The sequence below is a fragment of the Saccopteryx bilineata genome, chromosome 5 (assembly GCF_036850765.1).
Source record: "Saccopteryx bilineata isolate mSacBil1 chromosome 5, mSacBil1_pri_phased_curated, whole genome shotgun sequence".
NCBI lineage: Eukaryota > Metazoa > Chordata > Mammalia > Chiroptera > Emballonuridae > Saccopteryx > Saccopteryx bilineata.
In genome coordinates this window covers 17344985-17366369 of record NC_089494.1, presented here as the reverse complement: position 1 = coordinate 17366369, position 21385 = coordinate 17344985, and the positions used below count along the sequence as shown (strand labels likewise).

At 58.5% G+C, this 21385-nt stretch overlaps 1 protein-coding gene across 2 annotated transcripts; it reads left to right on the top strand.

Annotated features, from left to right (window-relative positions):
* Nucleotides 1-1607: 1607 nt before the first annotated feature.
* Nucleotides 1608-20714, top strand: STK11IP (serine/threonine kinase 11 interacting protein). 2 transcript variants are annotated; one of them, XM_066280868.1, is made up of 25 exons: nucleotides 1608-1695; nucleotides 1860-1945; nucleotides 4768-4973; nucleotides 5174-5248; nucleotides 5460-5555; nucleotides 5895-6002; nucleotides 6118-6189; nucleotides 8422-8548; nucleotides 9089-9192; nucleotides 9320-9415; nucleotides 10620-10661; nucleotides 11253-11387; nucleotides 11538-11622; nucleotides 12090-12395; nucleotides 12533-12738; nucleotides 13642-13758; nucleotides 13847-14024; nucleotides 15733-15963; nucleotides 16063-16166; nucleotides 17266-17363; nucleotides 17460-17638; nucleotides 17875-17956; nucleotides 18093-18163; nucleotides 18639-18883; nucleotides 20442-20714. In XM_066280868.1, the coding sequence occupies exons 2-25, from the start codon at nucleotides 1885-1887 to the stop codon at nucleotides 20589-20591; spliced, it is 3174 nt and encodes a 1057-aa protein (XP_066136965.1). In that variant the 5' UTR covers nucleotides 1608-1695; nucleotides 1860-1884; the 3' UTR covers nucleotides 20592-20714. The 2 variants fall into 2 exon arrangements, with proteins under 2 accessions (XP_066136965.1, XP_066136966.1); XM_066280869.1 differs by lacking the exons at nucleotides 1608-1695; nucleotides 1860-1945; nucleotides 4768-4973; nucleotides 5174-5248; nucleotides 5460-5555 and adding an exon at nucleotides 6505-6618 and having other exon boundaries at nucleotides 5988-6002.
* Nucleotides 20715-21385: the final 671 nt, after the last annotated feature.

Here is a 21385-nt window from a genome sequence, read left to right as displayed (position 1 = left end):
TTTTTTTTTAAAGGTTTAGTCTTAGTCAAAGTTTGTATGGTAGCAATTTATAGAAATATTCAAACTTAGGCAGAAAAAGAAAAGGGAGAATCTTGGAAGGTGGCCAAGGGTGGGAAGAAGAGGGGGCCTCACAAGGGGGCTGGGAAAAGAACCACTTAGTCTGTGGCTGCTGCTTCTCTCTGCAGCAGACCTGTTTTTCCTTCTCTCTGTAGTCTGACTTTCCTTGGTTCTCTTTGTCCCACTTTCACTTTTCTGGGAAGCAAGGGGGCGTAGAATAGATCTGGCTATAGGGGGTTATCCATATGAATGGAGCAATTCTCAGAAAAACTCTGAACTGGGAGGCACCCCTGAAACTGTTTTCAGAACGTTGAAATGTCAGGAATTTCAAAAGAATCTGTCTCCTCTTGCCTAAGGGGGCTAGAGTAGGCAGTTACAGTATGGGACCCCCCTCCCCCAGTTCAAGTGATTGGACAATCAGGGATTGATTTGATAATCATCACAATCATCGGATTAAAAATGCAACCAAAATATATCAAACTCCTACTCTTACTTTATATTTGTATCCTGTTTTGCTGTTCACAATGTGCTTCCACTTACTCCATTTAACCACGTTTTAGGCTTTTGGCTCAGATCACACATAGTATGCAATAAACGCTAAATCATGTGGCTTAGTAGCATAAATTGCCATTTCAAATTTTTTTCTTTTAGAAAATAGGATCCTTCAAATTTTGAAACTTGGTATAAAGATGATTATGAAGCTATCCCTACTCTCAAGTAGCTTGAAAATGAATCAGAAAAGGGACACTTCATTAAAAACAACCAAACAAACCCTCCCTGAAAACCGAATTCTCTTAAAACAGTTTTTTTTGTTTTTTTTTTTAAACTTAATCTAGTTAGGTAGTATTTGGGAGCCAAGGAAAGCTACCACAGGAACTTGGAACTAAGGAACTTTGACATTCTTGGCACAATTAGTTACTGATAGAATGACCTTCACAAGTAACCTAGCTTGTGTGAACCAGTTTTCTTTTTTAAACAGGGTATAACTTTTAGATGCGGCGCCATGAGGCGCGGCACAGTAAGAACAAAGGACTAGGTACACGTGGAGCGTTACCAATTACTAATGTCATCTTGATATTGAAGGAAAAAACAACAACCGAGTTTGTAGGGAGATTTAGAAAAAAGCACCAAAGAAACCCCAGAAGTGGCACCTTCTCCAGCCACAGCTCTGTCACACAAATTGAAAAACTTCTTGCTATGGAGGACACGCTCTTCTTTAATGGGAAAACGAGTGTTCGCTTTGGACAAGTCTTCTCGTAACAGCAAATTCCGTTTCTCCAAACTGCTTCCCTGCCCAATCTGCAAACAACCAGTCAGGTTTTCCTCATTGGCCGGAGGGGCCGTAGCAAGCAAGGCGGGGGTCCCTGGCTGTGAGGGGCCCACAGCAAGGCTGGTGTACTGGGGGCCCAGCACTGGGATGGGAGTCCCGACCCTGCAACGCGGACTGGAGCACAGCCTCCTCCTTAACCACTCGGCACCGCCCCCATCCGACACGTAGACACGACTTAGGGCGGGGTTTCCGGCAGGGGAGGTGTGCCTTCCCGTTGTCCCTCCGGCTCGCTTTCTTTCCGGGGAGGGACTTCCTGTCTATCATTGCTAAGCGCCGGGCTGCGGAGCTGGTGAGGCTCGCCCAGGACGGTGAGTGTGGCAGGCCAGGTCTTACCTTCCTCGAAAGGGCACCATGACGACCTCTTCCTCGCGGTCTGTCTGGCTTTTTTTCTCCCCGCGAGGCGTTTTGCACGGACATCCTGGCCTTTTAGTACTACTACCCACCTGAGGCTCTTCCGCTTCCTCTTTCACAGGCTCCGCCCCCAGCGTCCTGTGGCCATGACGACCGCCCCGCGGGACACTCTGTTGGGGAAGCTCGCCGGGCTGCTGCGCGAGTCTGGTGAGTGCACTTCCGGTGTTGCTGCCGCTGGAGCGAAATGGGGTGTTTTCTGCCTTCCAGAGACACGCCCCCTTAAGCGTCACGGAGTTACAGCTGTGTAGGGTCACGAGGGTTTGGGTGTGAATTTGTTTTTACTCCTCCGGCGTTTGTTCACTTTGGTGCCGTTGCCAGCAGTGTCCTTTGTCTTGGACAATCTAAACCTTAGCCATCCTTCGAGGCCAACCTTCACTGCCACTTCCTGCACGCGTTCTCTGATACTCTCACAGAAAAGGGATCGTCACTTGGCTGTAAGCTCCTCCAGACCAGGCACTGGCCATCACCATTGGTGTGTGGCAAGGAACTAAGCCCGTATAGCATAGTTAAAAAGCACAGGATTTGAAGTCAGAACCACCTGGATTGGAATCCCAACTCTCTTTCGTATTTGGCCAATTTGCTTTAAGTTTTTTGAGCCTATTTTTCTCTTCAGCAAAATAGCATAATAATTGAAAGGTTGTTGTGAGGATTGATTCTGATTCACTTACAGCATTTAGTACAGCGTTTACATGTATATAGATAAGTGCTCAAAACTGGTAGCTATTGGCCCTGGCCGGTTGGCTCAGCGGTAGAGCGTCGGCCTGGCGTGCGGAGGACCCGGGTTCGATTCCCGGCCAGGGCACATAGGGGAGGCGCCCATTTGCTTCTCCACCCCCCCCCCTTCCCGGGCACTGGGGATGGCTCCTTGGCCTCTGCCCCAAGCGCTGGAGTGGCTCTGGTCTCGGCAGAGCGACGCCCCGGATGGGCAGAGCACCATCCCCTGGTGGGCAGAGCAGCGCCCCTGGTGGGCGTGCCTGGTGGATCCCGGTCGGGCGCATGTGGGAGTCTGTCTGACTGTCTCTCCCCGTTTCCAGCTTTAAAAAACAACAACAAAAAAAACTGGTAGCTATTATTGTAATGCCTTCGCTCAGTGCCTGGGCACAGTGGAGCCATAGTAGTTGTTCAGTCCTTGGTTGGTTTCAGTCATGGTGGAAAAGCCTTGGCTTTGAGATCATGGAGAAATAGCAACTTCATACCAGTGATACATCAATCAAGATTCTTAATTCGTCTGAGCCCCAGTTTCTGTGTGAAAGGGGGTTAATAGTACTCTTTAGGAGATTCTGATGAAGTTTAAATGAAGCAACAGCTGCCTGGCACATGTTACCCAGTTAATTTTAGGTGCCTTTAATCACTACTTCCATTGATGGCATCTGCGAAATCTCTCTTTGTAGCAGTTAAAACTGACTTGTGTTATTAACTGTGCTCATGTCTTATCTCTTCTTCTAGACTGGGAGGCTCTTTGAGGGTGGGAAGAGTCCTTGAACCGTGTCTGTATCTATCCTTAGTGTCTGGTGCATAGAAAATCCCTCATGCAGGGTTATGGGATTTGTTCATTTATTCAGCGAAAACCTGACTTGGCTCCAGGGGTTAGAGATGATGGTGTGTGTGTGTGTGTGTGTGTGTGTGTGAGTGAGAGAGAGAGAGAGAGAGAGAGAGACTATAAGGAGGTAGCAGGAGGGAGATCTTTGTGGTAATGAAATAGTTTGCTATCTTGATTGTGGTGTTGGTTTTAGGACTCCACACATATGACACAATGGCATAGGACTATAAATATACACTGTGCCGATGCTCATTTTCTGGTTTTGATATTGTGCTATATATAAAATAGAACCATTGGGGGAAACCAGGTGAAGGGTACAGGGGAATCTCTTTGTACTATTGCTACAACATCCCGAATCTCTCTGAACTATTGCAACAACATCCTTTGAGTCTATCCTTATTTTTTCAAAAACACTTAAAAAGAAATTCTCCATGGTATCTTATAGTTGCACTTTTTAAGGTGCAGTGGTGAATATCAAAAGGTGCCCCCCACCTGACCAGGCGGTGGCGCAGTGGATAGAGCATCAGACTGGGATGCGGAGGACCCAGGTTCGAGACCCCGAGGTCGCCAGCTTCAGCGTGGGCTCATCTGGTTTGAGCAAAGCTCATCAGCTTGAACCCAAGGTCGCTGGCTCCAGCAAGGGGTTACTCGATCTGCTGTAGCCCCACGGTCAAGGCACATATGAGAAAGCAATCAATGAGCAACTAAGGTGTCACAACGAAAAACTGATGATTGATGCTTCTCATTTCTCTTCGTTCCTGTCTGTCCCTCTCTCTGACTCTCTCTCTCTGTCCTTGTAAAAAAAAAAAAAAAAAAAAAAAGGTGCCCCGAAGGAGGACAGTCTCATTGGAGAGTGCTGTTGTAACATAGAGAGTCATACCTTAGTGTTATCGTGAGTGATTATTCTTTCTATGACATGCATGTTAGTATTGTTTGAGAGTTTCTGTACGTGCGCACATTACTTTTGGAACCCGAAGAAAAAGATAAATCACCCAGTTTACTTTTGCTTAAAGTGAGTGATTATAATGAAAAGCTGAGCAGTGTTGTGTATTGTGAAAGCTGTCCGGAGGTGTTGGGCTGGGCGTGGCAGAAGGGGGTGTGTCAGGAACTGAGGCAACCAAGTTGACTCTATTTCCAGCAGTGTGAGCAGACCAAGCTCTTTTGAGCAGAATGGGAGAGAAAATTTAGAAAAGTCAGAGGTTCACGATGAAGCAATCTCATATGTCAGGCTGAAGAGTTAGGACATTTTTTTTTGAAAATAGAGGAGCTGTTGAAGACTTTTAAGTGAGGAGAAGATACAAAGTTTGATCCTGTAGTGGAGAATCTCCTACATAGATTGGAGTGGGTAAATCCTGGATCACAGAATCTCAGAATAAAGGAGAAGACCCTTTCCTTATGCCCTCTTTCCTGTCCGCCCCTCTCCCTGCAGGGGATGTGGTCCTGTCTGGCTGTAGCACACTGAGCCTGCTGACCACCACACTGCAGCAGCTGACCCGTGTATTTGAACTGTACCTGGGGCCATGGGGCCCTGGCCAGACAGGCTTTGTGGCTCTGCCCTCCCACCCCACCGACTCCCCTGTCATCCTCCAGCTTCAGTTCCTCTTCGATGTGCTGCAGAAAACGCTTTCACTCAAGGTTCTGGGGTGGGAATGGGGTAGGCTGAACAAAAGGCCCAGGAGAATAGTGGAGGCGGGGCTGGGGGTATAGCATGGATGCAGGAAGTCTGCAGGGCTCAGACCCAGAAGAGGTGGGAGCTGTGGGTGGCTGTGCTGAGAGAGATGCCAAGGGGAGGGAGCTGTGCCCGACTTCCCTGACCTAAGTGTTTTCTCTTATAGCTGGTCCATGTCCCTGGTCCTGGCCTCCCAGGGCCCATCAGAATTTTCCCCTTCAAGTCCCTTCGGCAGCTGGAGGTATGGGACATTGGGGGATGTCGCTGCACAAAACTCAGCTTGAGGCAGCCTTTTGAGGATGGGGAAAGGAAGGTGGCCTTTTCTGGTGGAGGTGGGGCAGGCCCGAGAGTGCCCCTGGCTCTGCAGTAAGGTGGCATCTACTCTCTCTTCCATTTAATGCTTCCCTGAACCATCGTTGGCTTTGTCATCCTTTCCCCTGCCTTTGCTGCAGCTCCGAGGGGTCCCTGTCTACTGCCTTCACGGCCTCCGGGGCATCTATTCCCAGCTGGAGAGCCTGGTTTGCAGCAGGAGCATCCGAACGTTAGAGGTAAAGAGCATGGGGGGGTGCAGACGCCTGTTCTGAGGGACATAGGGGACCACACTTCCCTGCCGCCCGTCCCTCTGGGTAGTGTCCTTTTCCCTCCCTGTCTTCCACAGCACTCTCTACCTGTCCGTATCCTTATAGTCACACCTGCCATACTGTAGTCCATGTTCTCCTCTCTGTCGCCTCACTCTCCCCACATTGAACTCCTTGGGGATGGGGCCCTGGGCTCTCACTAAGTGTATTCAGCTCAGCATATAGAGAATGAATGAATGACGGGGCTGTGGAGTGAGGTCTTGGTGTGGGCGGTGGGGACTGTGGAGGTGACCGAGCCCCTTGTCTCAGGAGCTCCTCTCAGCCTGCGGTGGTGACCTCTGCTCTGCCCTGCCTTGGCTGGCTCTACTTTCTGCCAACTTTAGCCACAATGCACTGACTGCCTTAGACAGCTCCCTGGTGAGTCCCTCGGAGGGAGTGGGGTTCGGGGAAGGACGGGGTGGGCCCTTAGGGAGGGGGGCCAGTCGGCCGCCTGGGGGTGTTCGACCCTGTTTCCTCTTCCCGCTCCCCACAGCATCTCTTGTCAGCTCTGCGCTTCTTGAACCTGAGCCACAATCAACTGCAGGACTGCAGAGGCTTCCTGATGGTGAGTGTGAGCGCCCTGTCTGGGGCCAGTGCCTCCTGATGGTGAGTGGGAGCGCCCTGTCTGGGGCTGGTGCCGCCTGGGCCGCTAATCCTGCTCTGACCCTCCCTCCTGGACCCGGGGTTGCGCCCGTGTGCTTTGCCCACTGGGGGGAGCCCTGTCCTCTGAGGCAGTGCTGTGTGGGGGCTCAGGCTCAGCAGAAGACAAACCAGTGCTCAGGTCTCAGCTCCTAATCCCTGTGTGACTTGGGACAAATTAGTTAACCTCTCGGTTTCTTCACTAGTAAAGAGGAAATAATAGGAGCACTCATTTTTATAGTATTAACATGATTATGAAGAGTATCTGATGTTGCTCAGCCCAGTGCCCAGCCCAGGAAAGAGTAGTTCTTGTGATGATGGTGAAGAACCCTTCTCCTGTGTCTCCCTGGCAGAGGTAAATAAAACTGGACACTAGTTAAAGTGGTAAGAACAGATTTTAATAATAACACGCTACTGTAGTTTATTAAGTAGTAAACTACGGTGATATTTAACCAGCAGTAAAACTGTTTCAATCAGTAATAGACTATTTGGTGTGATCTGAACTGAAGTTCTGTTTGGGCAGAGGTCACTGGACATGTTAAAGTGAGAGTGAGGGAGTGAGGAGGGGACCGGTGGAGGCCTGAGCAGAGGCTCCTTTGATGTCCGGGAAGTGAAACTGTATGCAAAGCAGGAAGGGGACATTGGTCTACACCAGGGTCTCAAACTCAACTCAGCATGTGGGCCGCAGAGCAAGATCACAGCCGCTCTGCGGGCCGCACTAGGTCTACAAAAGGCAACTGTTACCCAACACTTTTCAGTGTCACAAAACAACCAGAAACTGTAGTTCGCATCACAACTGCTGTTAACTAAGCTAATATCTAGCGAGGATGCTAGAGAAATGAAAAATACAAGTAGGCCCCTGGGCTTACTTAATTTTATCCAAAATATTTTGAACTTCGTGGATTAGTCTGCGGGCCGCACAAAATTGTTCGGCGGGCCGCATGCGGCCCGTGGGCCGCGAGTTTGAGACCCCTGGTCTGCACAGTGGCCTTGTGTAGGAGGTGTCCAGTAGGACCCAGAGGCACAGCCGTCCCAGTCATCCGAGCTGGGCGCATGGGTGCACCCCTGTGTGAGCTGTGTGCGGTGTCTTGTAGTGAGCCCTGATTGCTGTTGGCATCACCGGGAGGGATGGGCCCCCAGGCTGACGAGCTTTGAGGACCGGCTGCGACTACAGCGGAGGAGCTGCAGTGCGGGAGTCGACCCTGTGGAGCAGGACTTGCTTCAGTGGGCTCAGCGAGTCTTCCCCTGAGTGTGTCACTTGTGGAGGTGGCAGGGTTGTAATCCGGCATGGTCTGAAGCCATCCACTGGGTGCACTGTCCCTGGGACCTCCTGGGAGGTGCAAGGTCGGCCATGCCTGCGCCGTGTCTGGGGCCACCCGGCGGGAGCTCAGAGCAGTGTGCAGATGGCTGCCGCTTGTGCTGCCACTGTGGGACTTGGAGGTGCCCAGGCGAGGAGGCCAAGCTGTGAAGCAAGGCTGGTGCCACTAGTGCCTGGCCTGGGGCCACTGAGCCAGACATAGGGGTACACAGAGGCCAGATGCTGCTTGTTTGAAAGATTTTAGGAAGGTTGAAGGCCATTTGTATGGAAAAGCCACTGAAAACGACTCTGGTGGGCCCACAAGTTGGGTGGGCTGGGTCTCAAGGAATCACCTGGGCCAGGCGAACACTGGGAGTCAGGTTGATGGAAAGTCAGACATGGCATCTGCCTGCCAGCTGTGTGTGTGGGAGGGGATCTCAGGAGAGGAACAGTGGCCGCTGCCAGCACTTTTGTTTGGCAGAGAGCTGCCAGCAAGCTGCTTCCCCAACCCCACCCCCAGCTTTTGCCACATGTGGGTGTAGGACCAGCCCATTCGGTGTCTTGGCCTCCTATCAGTCTCTATGTGGCCTCTTTAAATTCTTAGTTGTAGGATTTAAACATCCATCCAGCTAGATTTCAGGAGGTTCTGAATGATGGTGGTTCTGCAGTTTAGTTGTAGTTTTGATGTGGTTGTGAGAGGGTTCACCCACCCCGTTTACCTACGCTGCCATCCTGACCGGAAGTTGAGAGCCTGCAGTTTTTGTCAGCCGAGGTTGAGGCCAGGTGGGGACGAGGGCTCAGAGGGGCCTGGCTGGAGTTTGGTCAAGGAGAGAATCTTTGTAACTCCTCACTTCCTCCTAGGACTTGTCTGAGCTCTGCCATCTGGACCTCTCCTACAACCACCTGTGTGTGGTGCCGAGAGTGGGGCCCTCTGGGGCTGCCCTGGGGACGCTGGTTCTGCGAGGCAACGAGCTGCAGGGCCTGCACGGTGAGGGGGCATGTGGTGCTGGCAGGGCAGGGGAGGGCAGGGGCAGGGGAGGCTGGGGCAGGTGTGGAGGGCGTCAGGGCAGGGGAGGGCAGGGGCAGGGGAGGCTGGGGCAGGTGTGGAGGGCGTCAGGGCAGGGGAGGGCAGGGGCATGGGAGGCTGGGGCAGGTGTGGAGGGCGTCAGGGCAGGGGAGGGCAGGGGCATGGGAGGCTGGGGCAGGTGTGGAGGGCATCAGGGCAGGGGAGGGCAGGGGCATGGGAGGCTGGGGCAGGTGTGGAGGGCGTCAGGGCAGGGGAGGGCAGGGGCATCGGAGGCTAGGGCAGGTGTGGAGGGCATCAGGGCAGTGTGAGACTCAGGGTGGCAAGGGGGTCGGGGAACCTGTGCCTCCAGGGCCTCACGCACGTTCACAGGCAGATCTGAGGGCCCAGGCTTGTCTTTTCACTGCACCCTGTCCCAGCAGGCACTGCACCCCCAAATCTCTCCCCCTGCCTCCCCCACCCTCTCTCTCACGTGCCCTTCCTCTCTTCTCACTGCCGCCCCAGGTCTGGAGCAGCTGAGGGGCCTGCGGCACCTGGACGTGGCCTACAACCTGTTGGAGGAGCACAGGGCGCTGTCCCCACTGTGGCTGCTGGCTGAGCTCCGCCAGGTGAGACTCGGTGCCTCGGAGACCTGCAGGCCAGCTGCGCCCTCCCTCCTTCCCATGCTCATGTGGTCAGTGCTCTTCCTCCTGCAGGGAGGCTCACGCCCACCGCCATCTCTTTCCTGCCCCTCAGCTCTACCTGGAGGGAAACCCTTTGTGGTTCCACCCTGCGCACCGAGCGGCCACCGCCCAGTACCTGTCGCCCCGTGCCAGGGATGCTGCTTCTGGCGTGAGTGACCCTCCCAGGTCCGCTCTGCTGTCCCTCTCCCGGGTGACCCTCCCGGGTCCGCTCTGCTGTCCCTCTCCCGGGTGACCCTCCCGGGTCCGCTCTGCTGTCCCTCTCCCGGGTGACCCTCCCGGGTCCGCTCTGCTGTCCTTCCTCTGAGTGACCCTCCCGGGTCCGCTCTGCTGTCCCTCTCCTGGGTAACCCTCCCGGGCCCGCTCTGCTGTCCCTCTCCTGAGTAGTGACCCTCCCGGGCCCGCTCTGCTGTCCCTCTCCTGGGTGACCCTCCCGGGCCCGCTCCGCTGTCCCTCTCCTGGGTGACCCTCCCGGGCCCGCTCTGCTGTCCCTCTCCCGGGTGACCCTCCCGGGCCCGCTCCGCTGTCCCTCTCCTGGGTGACCCTCCCGGGCCCGCTCCGCTGTCCCTCTCCCGGGTGACCCTCCCGGGCCCGCTCCGCTGTCCCTCTCCCGGGTGACCCTCCCGGGCCCGCTCCGCTGTCCCTCTCCGGGTGACCCTCCCGGGCCCGCTCTGCTGTCCCTCTCCCGGGTGACCCTCCTGGGTTCGCTCCACTGTCCCTCTCCTGGGTGACCCTCCCGGGCCCACTCCGCTGTCCCTCTCCTGGGTGACCCTCCTGGGTCCGCTCCGCTGTCCCTCTCCTGGGTGACCCTCCCGGGCCCGCTCTGCTGTCCCTCTCCTGGGTGACCCTCCCGGGTCCGCTCCGCTGTCCCTCTCCTGGGTGACCCTCCCGGGTCCGCTCCGCTGTCCCTCTCCTGGGTGACCCTCCCGGGCCCGCTCTGCTGTCCCTCTCCTGGGTGACCCTCCCGGGTCCGCTCCGCTGTCCCTCTCCTGGGTGACCCTCCCTGGCCCGCTCTGCTGTCCCTCTCCTGGGTGACCCTCCCGGGCCCGCTCTGCTGTCCCTCTCCCAGGTGACCCTCCCGGGTCCGCTCTGCTGTCCCTCTCCCGGGTGACCCTCCCGGGTCCGCTCTGCTGTCCCTCTCCTGAGTGACCCTCCCAGGTCCACCCTCAGCCCTGCACCTCTGTCTCTTCTCACCCCCTCCCTGCACGCAGCGCCCAGGCCCTGCACCCCTTCTTCTTGCTTGTTATATGGAGCCTGGTGGTCCCTGTGGGCCTCAGAGGGCTCCCACCGGCCAGGAGCTCCCCAGGCTGTGGGCCCCACCACTAACACGGCCCTCCTTTTTAATCTTCGTTCAGTTCCTTCTCGATGGAAAGGTCTTGTCACTGACTGATTTTCAGGTGAGAATGATGGGAAGTGGCAGGAGTGACACAAGGACTTATTTGAGAGGACGTGAAAAAGGGCATGGGGGGGGCGGCGTGAAGGGGGTGTGTGCAGGGGGTGCAGAGAGGAGGGGTGAGGGGGTATGAGGGGGGCATGAAGGGGTGTGTGCAGGGGGTGCAGAGAGGAGGGGTGAGGGGGGTATGAGGGGGGCGTGAAGGGTGTGTGTGCAGGGGGTGCAGAGAGGAGGGGTGAGGGGGTATGAGGGGGGCGTGAAGGGTGTGTGTGCAGGGGGTGCAGAGAGGAGGGGTGAGGGGGTATGAGGGGGGCGTGAAGGGTGTGTGTGCAGGGGGGTGCAGAGAGGAGGGGTGAGGGGGTATGAGAGGCGTGAAGGGGGTGTGTGCAGGGGGTGCAGAGGTGGGCATGAGGGGGAGGGCGTGAAGAAGGGCACAAGGGGCATGAGGGGGGGACGCTAGCTGAAGGGAGCAGGGTTTCCAGGGTGAGGGTCTTTGTGGTCGGCCAGAGACCAGACCCTGTCTCTCACTCGCCCGGGTAGGGCAGAGGTGCTGCTCTGGCCCTGATGGCTTTCTCTTTCCTGGGACACGCACCAGACCTCCACGTCCTCAGAGGTGCCACCTCTGTCCTGGCCCGTGGGGAGTACCACTGAGACCTCGGGTGGTGCTGACCTGAGTGACAGCCCCTCCTCGGGGGGCATTGTAGCCCAGCCTCCAGTTCGTAAGTTTAAGGTAAACAGTGTCCCGGGCTGCCTTGTACCTGGGGTTGGGTCCCTGTACTGGGCTCTGGGTCATTGATGGGCTCAGAGGAGTGAAGCTCTGTCCTTGCTTGTGGACGGGAGGCCTGGCGTTCACAGAATATCATCCTCTACCCAAACTCAGAGCCGAGTTCGTGTGCGGCGGGCAAGCATCTCGGAACCCAGCGACACGGACCCAGAGCCCCGGACTCGGGACCCCTCCCCAGCTGGTAGGTCAGCCTGGCCGCCCGCCTCCCACGCCCCAGCCCAGCGCTCCCTCATCTCCTTAGGAGGGATTTTCTTCTTGGCGATGCGGAGCCTTGTGGAGGGCCTCTTAGTCTTCCCGCTTTCCTTCTGGTTTGGGGAAAGGAGAGGACACTGCACTCTCCGCAGTGTTTTACAGCGAACGTGGACTTTGTGGGATGTCACAGGCCCTGAGATGTGCTCCTGTGTATTGCAAGCCTCCCAGAACAGCGTGCGATGCGCAGTCGTGACCTGCACGTGACCGGGGTGTTTTATAGAACACACTGTAGCATGCCACTGGGGAAGCCTTTGTCCTCTCTCTGACCTCCCCTTCCTTCCCGCCTTCGCCCCCTTACACAGACGTGTACCTCACAGGGAGGCTGGGATGGGTGGGACGGGGTGGGCTGCAGGCTGACTGAGCTGCGTGCCCCCCGCCTCTGACACTTCTGTCCAGGACAGTTTGTGCAGCAGCAGCGGGAACTTGAACTCATGAACAGCTTCCGGGAACAGTTTGGCCGAGACTGGCTGCAGTATAGGAATCACCTGGAGCCCTCTGGGACCCCCGTTGTGGCTGCCTCCAAGACCCCTGCTCACAGCACACTGCCCCTGGACGCTGTGCCCAGCCCTCTGCCCCTAGGGAAGGAGTCACCCCAGGAAACGGCAGAGGAGGTCTGCGTGGGGCCGGAGCCGCAGGAGGAAGAGGAGATGGAGCAGGGAGAAGAGGAGGAAGAGGAGGAGCAGGGGCCGAGTGAAGGGGAAGGTGAGCTCTGGGCGGCTGTGAGGTGTGTTTGGGAGCGTCAGGAAAGCCAGTCACGGGTGGGGGAGGGCCGACCCACGGGGGGCAGAGTCTCGGCGCCTTTGGCTCCTCACAGGTCCCCACTCTTGGTTTCTCCTCAGTGGAGCTCTGTCGCCCCATACTGGTGTGTCCCCTGGAGGGGCCTCAGGGCGTGCGCGGCAAGGAGCGCTTTCTCCGGGTCACCTCCGGCCACCTGTCTGAGGTGGAACTCCAGGCAGCTCGGACCCTGGAGCGGCTGGAGCTCCAGAGTCTGCAGGCGGCTGAGGCGGAGCCCGAGCCCCAGGCCCGGAGGGAACCCCTGCCCGAGGTGAGTGGGAGTGGGTTTCCGGAGCGGGCGCTGGCTGTTTCCAGGAGCCGGCTCTGACAGCATGGCTCCTGGGTGCTGGACCCGGGCTGTGGGGCCCCGTGGTCTCTCCCGGTGCTGAGGACGGAGCTGGGGCGGGGGCAAGGTGGCTGTTTCCAGGAGCCGGCTTCTGACAGCATGGCTCCTGGGTGCTGGGCCCCGGGCTGTGAGGCCCCGGGCTGTGAGGCTCCGTGGTCTCTCCTCGGTGCTGAGGATGGAGCTGGGGTGGAGGCAAGGCGGCTGTTTCCAGGAGCCGGCTCTGACAGCATGGCTCCTGGGTGCTGGGCCCCGGGCTGTGAGGCCCCGGGCTGTGAGGCCCCGGGCTGTGAGGCCCCGTGGTCTCTCCCCGGTGCTGAGGACGGAGCTGGGGTGGAGGCAAGGTGGCTGTTTCCAGGAGCCGGCTCTGACAGCATGGCTCCTGGGTGCTGGGCCCCGGGCTGTGAGGCCCCGGGCTGTGAGGCCCCGTGGTCTCTCCCCGGTGCTGAGGACGGAGCTGGGGTGGAGGCAAGGCGGCTGTTTCCAGGAGCCGGCTCTGACAGCATGGCTTCTGGGTGCTGGGCCCCGGGCTGTGAGGCCCCATGGTCTCTCCCCGGTGCTGAGGATGGAGCTGGGGCGGGGGCAAGGCGGCTGTTTCCAGGAGCCGGCTCTGACAGCATGGCTCCTGGGTGCTGGGCCCGGGCTGTGAGGCCCCGTGGTCTCTCCCCGGTGCTGAGGACGGAGCTGGGGGCAGGGGCAAGGCGGCCCGGACTCACGGGAGGCTGGCCCAGGAGCCAGAGCGCTAATAGCGAAAGCATTTCAGTGGAGGCTAGGGCTGTTTTCCTGTGCTCAGTGCAGCCCGACTGCCTCTGCTGTTTTTTGCGGTCGCAGGGCTCAGAGCCGCCCGCCACGGCCCCTGTCCTTGCTCTGCGCTTCTCTTACGTCCGCCCGGACCGGCATGTGCGTCGCTATGTGGTGCTGGAGCCCGACGCCCAAGCGGCCGTCCAGGTGAGGATGTCCGGAGGCTGCGGGCAGACGGGAGGGCTGGGGACCAGGGCCCCCTGCTCACTGCTGGGTCCGGCCCGCCCTGTTTCAGGAGCTGCTTGCTGTGTTGACCCCGGCAGCCACCAAGGCTCAGTGTCAGCCTGGGGAAGCGGGGGACGAGCAGGCGGGCAGACTCCAGTGTCTGCGCTGCGGCCACGACTTCAAGCCGGGGGAGACCAGGCGGAGACTGGACGGTGCGGAAGGCTGGACGCCTCTGTTCCAAAACACAGGTACCAGCCCTGCCCTGCCCTCCTCACTCATGCACCTGCTGCCCGTTTCAGGGAAAATGGTTTTGAGGGAGGGAGTGTGGAGGTGGACCCCCGAGGAAGAAGGGAGTGGGGACCAACTTTCTGCCTGGAGGAAAAATAAAACCGTCTGCCTGCTACATTTACAAAAAAAAAAAAAGTAACAGAAGAAATAATATCCATCCCCCCACCTCTAAAAGTCAGGAAATACAATCTCCATAACTATTTGAACACACATTATTTTTTCATAACTTGAAGGCTTTCCCCCCTTTTTGGCTAATGTTTCAGAAACCACATAAAAGCTACTGAGCCCTCAGTGCGCTGTGGGGTCACGGGGCTGCCACGCGCGCACCCTCGGCTGCTGAGTGAGGGGCCCTGGGAGCTGGCTTAGCTTGTCCTTCCCGACGGCGTGGAAGCCGCTGGGCATCGGGGGTGCCTTGTGGCGTCTCTTCATGCTCTGGTCTTGAAGACGAGAACATTGTCCGTTGTAGAGCAGTCAGAAAACCATGTCGATGATGACAGTGAGGAAGAAAGATATTCTGATAAGCTGGAATGCATGGTTTTATCACTTCCCTCTTCTTGGCAGCAGCTCGAGCAACGGTTTAAATTTTATTCAGGAAATGGACCACTCTCCCATCCCCTCCGGCCCCCCACCCCCACCCCGGACCCGCCCAGGCAGCGGGAGGTCCCAGAGGCCCAGGAGGGCAGTGGGTGTAGTGGAAATAGCCCCAGCTCTGCCCAGACTCTGGCTGTGCTCCGTGGGGTTGTGTGGCCCCAGGGTCCCGTCAGTGGAGATGTCATCAGTGAACATTCCTGGGTGCTCCGATCGCCTTTTGCCTGAGCCTCAGTTGTCTCATCTGAGCAAAGATGAGCATGAACTTGCCCCAAGGTGCTGGTGGGAGACAAATGTGACAGAAAGGCACCAGGCACTGTGCTGGGCTCTAAACAAAGTCTTCACTTAATGGGCGCTGCTGGCACCACCCCAGCCAGTGGTCTTGGGAGGGGCGTGTCGGTTGTTTGATCTTTGCTTTCCTCATTTGCAGAATGGGGTAGGGCATTTTGATGCAATTGTCAAAGGCTCTAGCCAGGTGCCCAGCATGTTGTAGCTGCTCAAAGAATGTTCTCTGGTTGCTGATCCCTGTCCTGGATTTTTTACCTGATTATGTTCTTTCATCCTGATAACCCTATAAGATTGGCCCTGTTATCATCTGCATTTTCTGGATGAGGAGTCAGGCACAGAGAGCTCAGGTGACTTGTCCTAGTTGCATAGAGGACAGCCTTTAAGTGACAGACTCTGGAATCGGACCCACGTCTGGCACCCTGCCTTCCTAGTCTGGGTTGGGGCTTCAGATGTTGCTGGTTAGAGCATCAAGTTCGCAGTCAGCTCCAGGCTGTGCAGGGCCTGGATGAGTCTGGCTCTTTCTGACAAGGCTTGAAATGAGATGGTGGGGTGTATTTTGAAGAGGCTTTAGGCCATGGCTGCAGGTTTGCTTGTCCCTCACTGGGTGGGAAGTGAGTGGTTAGTAGCTGGGCCCACAGAGGGAGGCTGGTGGGTTGGGAGTGGTGGGTAGTGTGTGAAGCCGGAGGTGTGGGCCCAGGGGAACCTGAGAGTGGGTGGGAAACATTATGAGCATGGTGGGGGGTTGTGGTGCTGTGTGGGGTTCACGGGGACTGTGCCCATCCCTCCCTCCAGAATCTCCTGCTGTGTGTCCAAACTGTGGTAGCGACCATGTAGTTCTCCGGGCTCTGTCCGTGGCGGCTCCCAGTGGGGGGCAGAGACAGGAGGAGCAGCTGCCAGCTTCCTCGCAGTCCCCCAGCACAGTCCCTGGCCCTCCTGGCGACAGTGACCACAGCCCCAGGGCTGGCAGCACCCCGTCTGAGGCACTGCCCTCCCATGACCGCCACCGCTGGAGCCTCAGTCCCCGTGAGTGTGGGCAAAACGAGACAGGGCGGGGTTTGGGGAGGGAGGGTGAGATGGAGCCACGCAGCCAGGGCGGGCTGACGGCCTCCTGCTTGTCCCCAGCCCCTGAGCGCCGTGGCCTCCGCTCTGTGGACCACCGGCTCCGGCTCTTCCTGGATGTGGAGGTGTTCACCGATGCCCAGGAGGAGTTCCAGTGTTGCATAAAGGTCTGTGCCAGCCTGGCACTGCCCCGTGCCCCTCGCTGACCAGGGTCCTGCTTGTTCCCACATAGCCCGTTGAGTAGCGGTTGCCTGGAGCTGCCAGGCCTGGTGGCAGCTTCAGCTCCTGCAGTTACTTGCTGTGTGTCTGGACACGTTCCTGGGTGTTTGCACTCAGGTGGCTCTCTAAGGGAAACGCTTACCTTCCGGAGTGTAGGTGGCTCTCCTCTCAAGGGAAATGCTTACCTTCCGGAGCGTTACGGTAGCGTCAGGGAGAACTCCTGTCTGGAAAGTGCTGAGCAAAGTGCCTTGAACAGTAAACAGGGCCTCCTGTCATTGTTACGAATGCAGGATGTTATCGGGCCCTCTCTGTTGAGTACCTAGCATGTGGTTGGCATCAAGGATCTAGGGTAAATTGGTCTTGCCCTCTGTCTTATATTCTGGAGTGAGAAGGAGACAACGATCACATGATATAAAAGTGCTGAAATCAGGCTAAGGCCCCAGAGGGGCATCTGATCCAGCCTGCATGGGCCCAGGAAGCTGCCCCTTCCTGGGGAAGTGGTGGCTAAGCCAGGTCTGGAAGGATGGGTTACAGAGGCGGGAGGAGAGGGATGTTCTAGGGAAGGGAAGCAGCATGTGCTTGAAGGCTTGAGAGAGGACCTAGTGTGGGGAGCTGCCCGTGCTGGGGGCAGCCAGAATGTGGGTTGTGGGCGGAGGGAGAGGACGTCTGAACAGGCAGGTCAGAGCCAGGTTAGGAGCAACCTTGTGTGTTGGTCAGGGAGTTTGGACTTGAGTCCAGGGGCCTCGGGAGCCACTGAAGGATAGGAAGCAAGGGAGTGGCGATCAGTTTTGTGTTTTAGAACAGTCTGGCAGAGTGGGGGGGTTGGAGTGGAGGGACAAGGTGACAGGCAGGGAGACCCGCTCGGAGCCTGTGCAGTCTGCGGGTAGGCGGGGCGGTGGGATGGAGCGTGTGGCCAGTGGCATGGCTGGGGGGCTGGGGGGGGCTGGGGAAGGGACAGGCCGGCCGGAGGTGCTGTTCCCTAACTTTGCTTTCTGGCAGCTGCTTCCCTGACCCTCTCGTTCCTCATCAACCTTCTCTGCCCCTTAGGTGCCAGTGGTGCTGGCAGGCCGCCCTGGGGAGCGCCTGTGTCTCGTGGTGGTGTCTGACCACAGGCTGTATGTGTTGAAGGTGACAGGGGAGAGCTGGTGAGTGTGTGGGGCCGTGGCCAGGGCAGGGTCTGGGTTCCCCCGTGGGCCTCAGTCCACACTCCTTACCCCCAGCGGCCCCTCCTCTCTCCACAGCGGGCCTCCAGCGGGCTGGCTGCAGCCAGCCCTGGCCGTGCCCCTGCAGGATCTGAGTCGTGTGGAGCTGGGCCTGGCGGGACAGAGCCTGCGGCTAGAGTGGGCAGCTGGGGCGGGCAGCTGTGTCCTGCTGCCCCGAGATGCCAAGCATTGCCGGGCCTTCCTGGGAGAGCTTACTGGTGAGGGAGGAAAGGGAGAGGCAGGGCGGGGCGGGGGCACACTGGGGGGGCACCGGGGGGAGGGCATGGATCCTGTGTCTCGTGCCGCAGTTGAGATAGGCAGGTAACGAAATGCAGCCCTCGGAGAAGTTGCTGAGTCCTAGAAATGCGGAGGATAGGAAGGTGTTGAGAGACATTGAGGCTGGGATAGAAGAGGGGGTCACGAGGGCTCCCTGCCTCTGGCTGGCTCCGTCCAGATGTCTTGCAGTCTCTGCCCCCGACCTGGAGGAGCAGCATCAGCACCACAGAGGAGGAGGTGACCACGAAGCACCGACTCTGGTGAGTCAGGGGCAGGATGAGGCCGCTGCTGGAGCACAGCCCTTGGTCCACGAGCCCCAGCCACCTGCCCTGTGCTCCCCGCTCGTGGTGCTAGCTGACGCTCTGTCCTCTGTCCCGGGGCCACCCCTCCCCCCAGGCCACTGCTGGAAATAGACTCTTCCTCGGAGCCTCCGCGGTTCTTCTACCTCCAGGTGTTCCTGGTTGAAGGTGAGCCCCCTGCACCCCCTCCTCTGTCAGGCCGCTGGCCTGGCTACCAGCGCCTCTGCGCGCCCTGTGGCAGTTCTCAGTTCCTGGAGTCTGGACTTCCTGCACCCGTGAGCGTGCCAGACGGCCCCTCCGTGTCCCTGGCCTCTGGGTGGGGCCAGAAGGTGCCCAGAGACCTGCTCTTGGGCACAGGCTTTCTGTGAAGTGGAGCAGGTTGGCTGGGCCCCTCTGCCCCGTGAGAGGGGATCTCGTTTCTGAGCCCGGGGCTGGCAGGCAGGTTTCCTTTGTCTTGGGTCTCAGCGGAGTTGGAGACTAGAGATCCCTGCAGGGCCTCAGGCCCCAGAGACACAGGCTGCTTGTGCCCGTCTTGGTGTGGCTCACCCTCTTCTCCCGAGCGAGTGGCGCCGGGACCCTGCACAGGGCTCTGGGCTTCTCCACGGCCTTCTGCCCTGGGCCTCACCTGCCTCCTGCACTCCAGGCCCTGCTACCCGTCCTGTGTCCTTGCTGCTGACGCTGTCCACCTTGTACCTGTTGGACGAGGACCTTGTTGGGTCTGAGGCAGAGTCCCCAGTTCCAGCGGCACCAGGAGCGTTGGAGGCAGCCCTGCGCGTGGGCCCGGGCCCCTCGCTCCGTGTGAGGGAGCAGCAGGCCCTGAGCAGCCTGAGTTCCGTGCTGCTCTACCGCACGGCCCCGGGGGACCTGCGGCTGGTTTTCTACGACGAGGTGTGTGGGTGTGAACATGTGGAAGAGAGAGCTGGGCAGAGGCGGTTCGTAGTGTTGGGAATGGGTGCAGGAAGGCCGGGAGTTGGGGGCAGTAGGGAACTTGTCATAGACAGTCATGGGGGGAGAACAGAAGTAGGTTGCTCTTTACAACCTGCACGTGAGGAGGGCTATCGTTCATCTATTACAGAAGAGGAAACGGGTTTGGGGATGTCAACCAGCTTTCCCAGCTCACAGGTGGTAGAGCCAGGAACTGAACCCCATGCAGTTCCTTGGAATTGACTCCAGAGCTTATGTTTTGGAAAATGGAATGTTAAAGAAACAAGATAGTTAATGTGAAGGCCCTTTGGCGGCCTTTGGTAAGTGTCGATTGGGTTCTGTTATAAAAGTCAGAGTTTTTCACGGGGAGTGACACAGGCTTGGGGAGGAGAAGAGGCCCCGAGCAAGGAGGGGCAGTGGGTCCTCCCCGGGATCCCCCCTCCCTTCTCTGCTGGGCCCTCTGTGAGTGTCCCCTCCCACTCTCGGTCTGCCAGGTGTCGCGGTGGGTCCTCCCCGGGATCCCCCCTCCCCTCTCTGCTGGGCCCTCTGTGAGTGTCCCCTCCCACTCTTGGTCTGCCAGGTGTCCCGGTGGGTCCTCCCCAGGATCCCCCCTCCCTTCTCTGCTGGGCCCTCTGTGAATGTCCCCTCCCACTCTTGGTCTGCCAGGTGTCCCGGTGGGTCCTCCCTGGGATCCCCCCTCCCTTCTCTGCTGGGCCCTCTGTGAGTGTCCCCTCCCACTCTCGGTCTGCCAGGTGTCCCGGTGGGTCCTCCCCAGGATCCCCCCTCCCTTCTCTGCTGGGCCCTCTGTGAGTGTCCCCTCCCACTCTTGGTCTGCCAGGTGTCCCGGTGGGTCCTCCCCAGGATCCCCCCTCCCTTCTCTGCTGGGGCCCTCTGTGAGTGTCCCCTCCCACTCTCGGTCTGCCAGGTGTCCTGGTGGGTCCTCCCCAGGATCCCCCCTCCCCTCTCTGCTGGGCCCTCTGTGAGTGTCCCCTCCCACTCTCGGTCTGCCAGGTGTCCCGGTGGGTCCTCCCTGGGATCCCCCTCCCCTCTCTGCTGGGGCCCTCTGAGTGTCCCCTCCCACTCTCGGTCTGCCAGGTGTCCCGGTGGGTCCTCCCCAGGATCCCCCCTCCCCTCTCTGCTGGGCCCTCTGTGAGTGTCCCCTCCCACTCTTGGTCTGCCAGGTGTCCCGGTGGGTCCTCCCCGGGATCCCCCCTCCCCTCTCTGCCCTCTGTGAGTGTCCCCTCCCACTCTCGGTCTGCCAGGTGTCCCGGTGGGTCCTCCCCAGGATCCCCCCTCCCTTCTCTGCTGGGGCCCTCTGTGAGTGTCCCCTCCCACTCTTAGTCTGCCAGGTGTCCCGGTGGGTCCTCCCCGGGATCCTCCCTTCCTTCTCTGCCGGGGCCCTCTGTGAGTGTCCCCTCCCACTCTCGGTCTGCCAGGTGTCCCTGTGGGTCCTCCCCGGGATCCCCCCTCCCTTCTCTGCCGGGGCCCTCTGTGAGTGTCCCCTCCACTCTTGGTCTGCCAGGTGTCCCGGCTGGAGAGTTTCTGGGCACTCCGTGTCGTGTGTCCAGAGCAGCTGACCACCCTGCTGGCCTGGATCCGGGAGCCCTGGGAGCAGTTGTTTTCCATTGGACTCCGAACGGTGACCCAAGAGGCTCTAGACCTGGACCGGTGAGGCCTCTGTGCTGACCCACCTTGGCCTCCGGGCCGTGGCTGCCCTTGCTCTCTCCGGACTCTGGCTGTGGACTCCTCTAGCCTGTGGGCGCAGGCCAGGGAGGCTCCGAGGGACTTACTGCCCAGGGGAGGGCCGAAAGAAGTGGCCGGCCTCTGGCTTGAGGGGACAGGCTAAGTGGTCAGTAGGACTGTTTCTCCTGCACTTTTTCTCAGGTATCAATAAAGGCGTTTCCAATCTAGACGGCATGGGTGTATTTAGATGCGTCACTCACGAGGCCTGCGGTTCTTCTGCCTCTTCTACCAGGAAGTGCCCCGCCCAGTGAGGAGCCCAGGCAGCCCCGCGTGTATTGTGAGACCTTGTCTCCAGCCCTGCTCTGCCTCCACTGATGGGATCAAGTGGAGTCCTGGCCCGTGGGCACCAGTCCTCAGCCTGCAGTGTCCATTATGTGGCCCAGCGGAAACCACTGCCTAACAACTAGCTGGGTCAGCGTCTCTCTCTCAGACAGCAGTTGGGAAGTAATAAGGACCTGAGGCCATTGGCAGTGGGGGCTGAGTGTGAAAGGGTGACGAAGTTGGGGTTGGCCTCTGGTGGCTCCTGCTCTTGCCTCCTGTCAGCACTGCCTCACTCAGCTGGGGGCCTGGAGGGGTTCATCCCACTCTGTTTTATTTTTCTAGTGAGAAGAGGGGAGATAGTGAGACAGACTTCCCGTGTGTGCCCCGTTGATCCATCTGGGGCCTACGCTCGGACCAGCCGAGCTATCCTCAGCACCCGGGGCTGATACTCTAACAAATGAA

Excerpts from the sequence above, each read along its gene's own strand:
- STK11IP (XM_066280868.1), top strand. The coding sequence starts at position 1,885 with ATGACGACCGCCCCGCGGGACACTCTGTTGGGGAAGCTCGCCGGGCTG. Across the intron at positions 4,974-5,173 it reads AGAAAACGCTTTCACTCAAG|CTGGTCCATGTCCCTGGTCC; the intron begins GTTCTGGGGTGG and ends TTTCTCTTATAG. Across the intron at positions 18,164-18,638 it reads CCAGGTGTTCCTGGTTGAAG|GCCCTGCTACCCGTCCTGTG; the intron begins GTGAGCCCCCTG and ends CCTGCACTCCAG.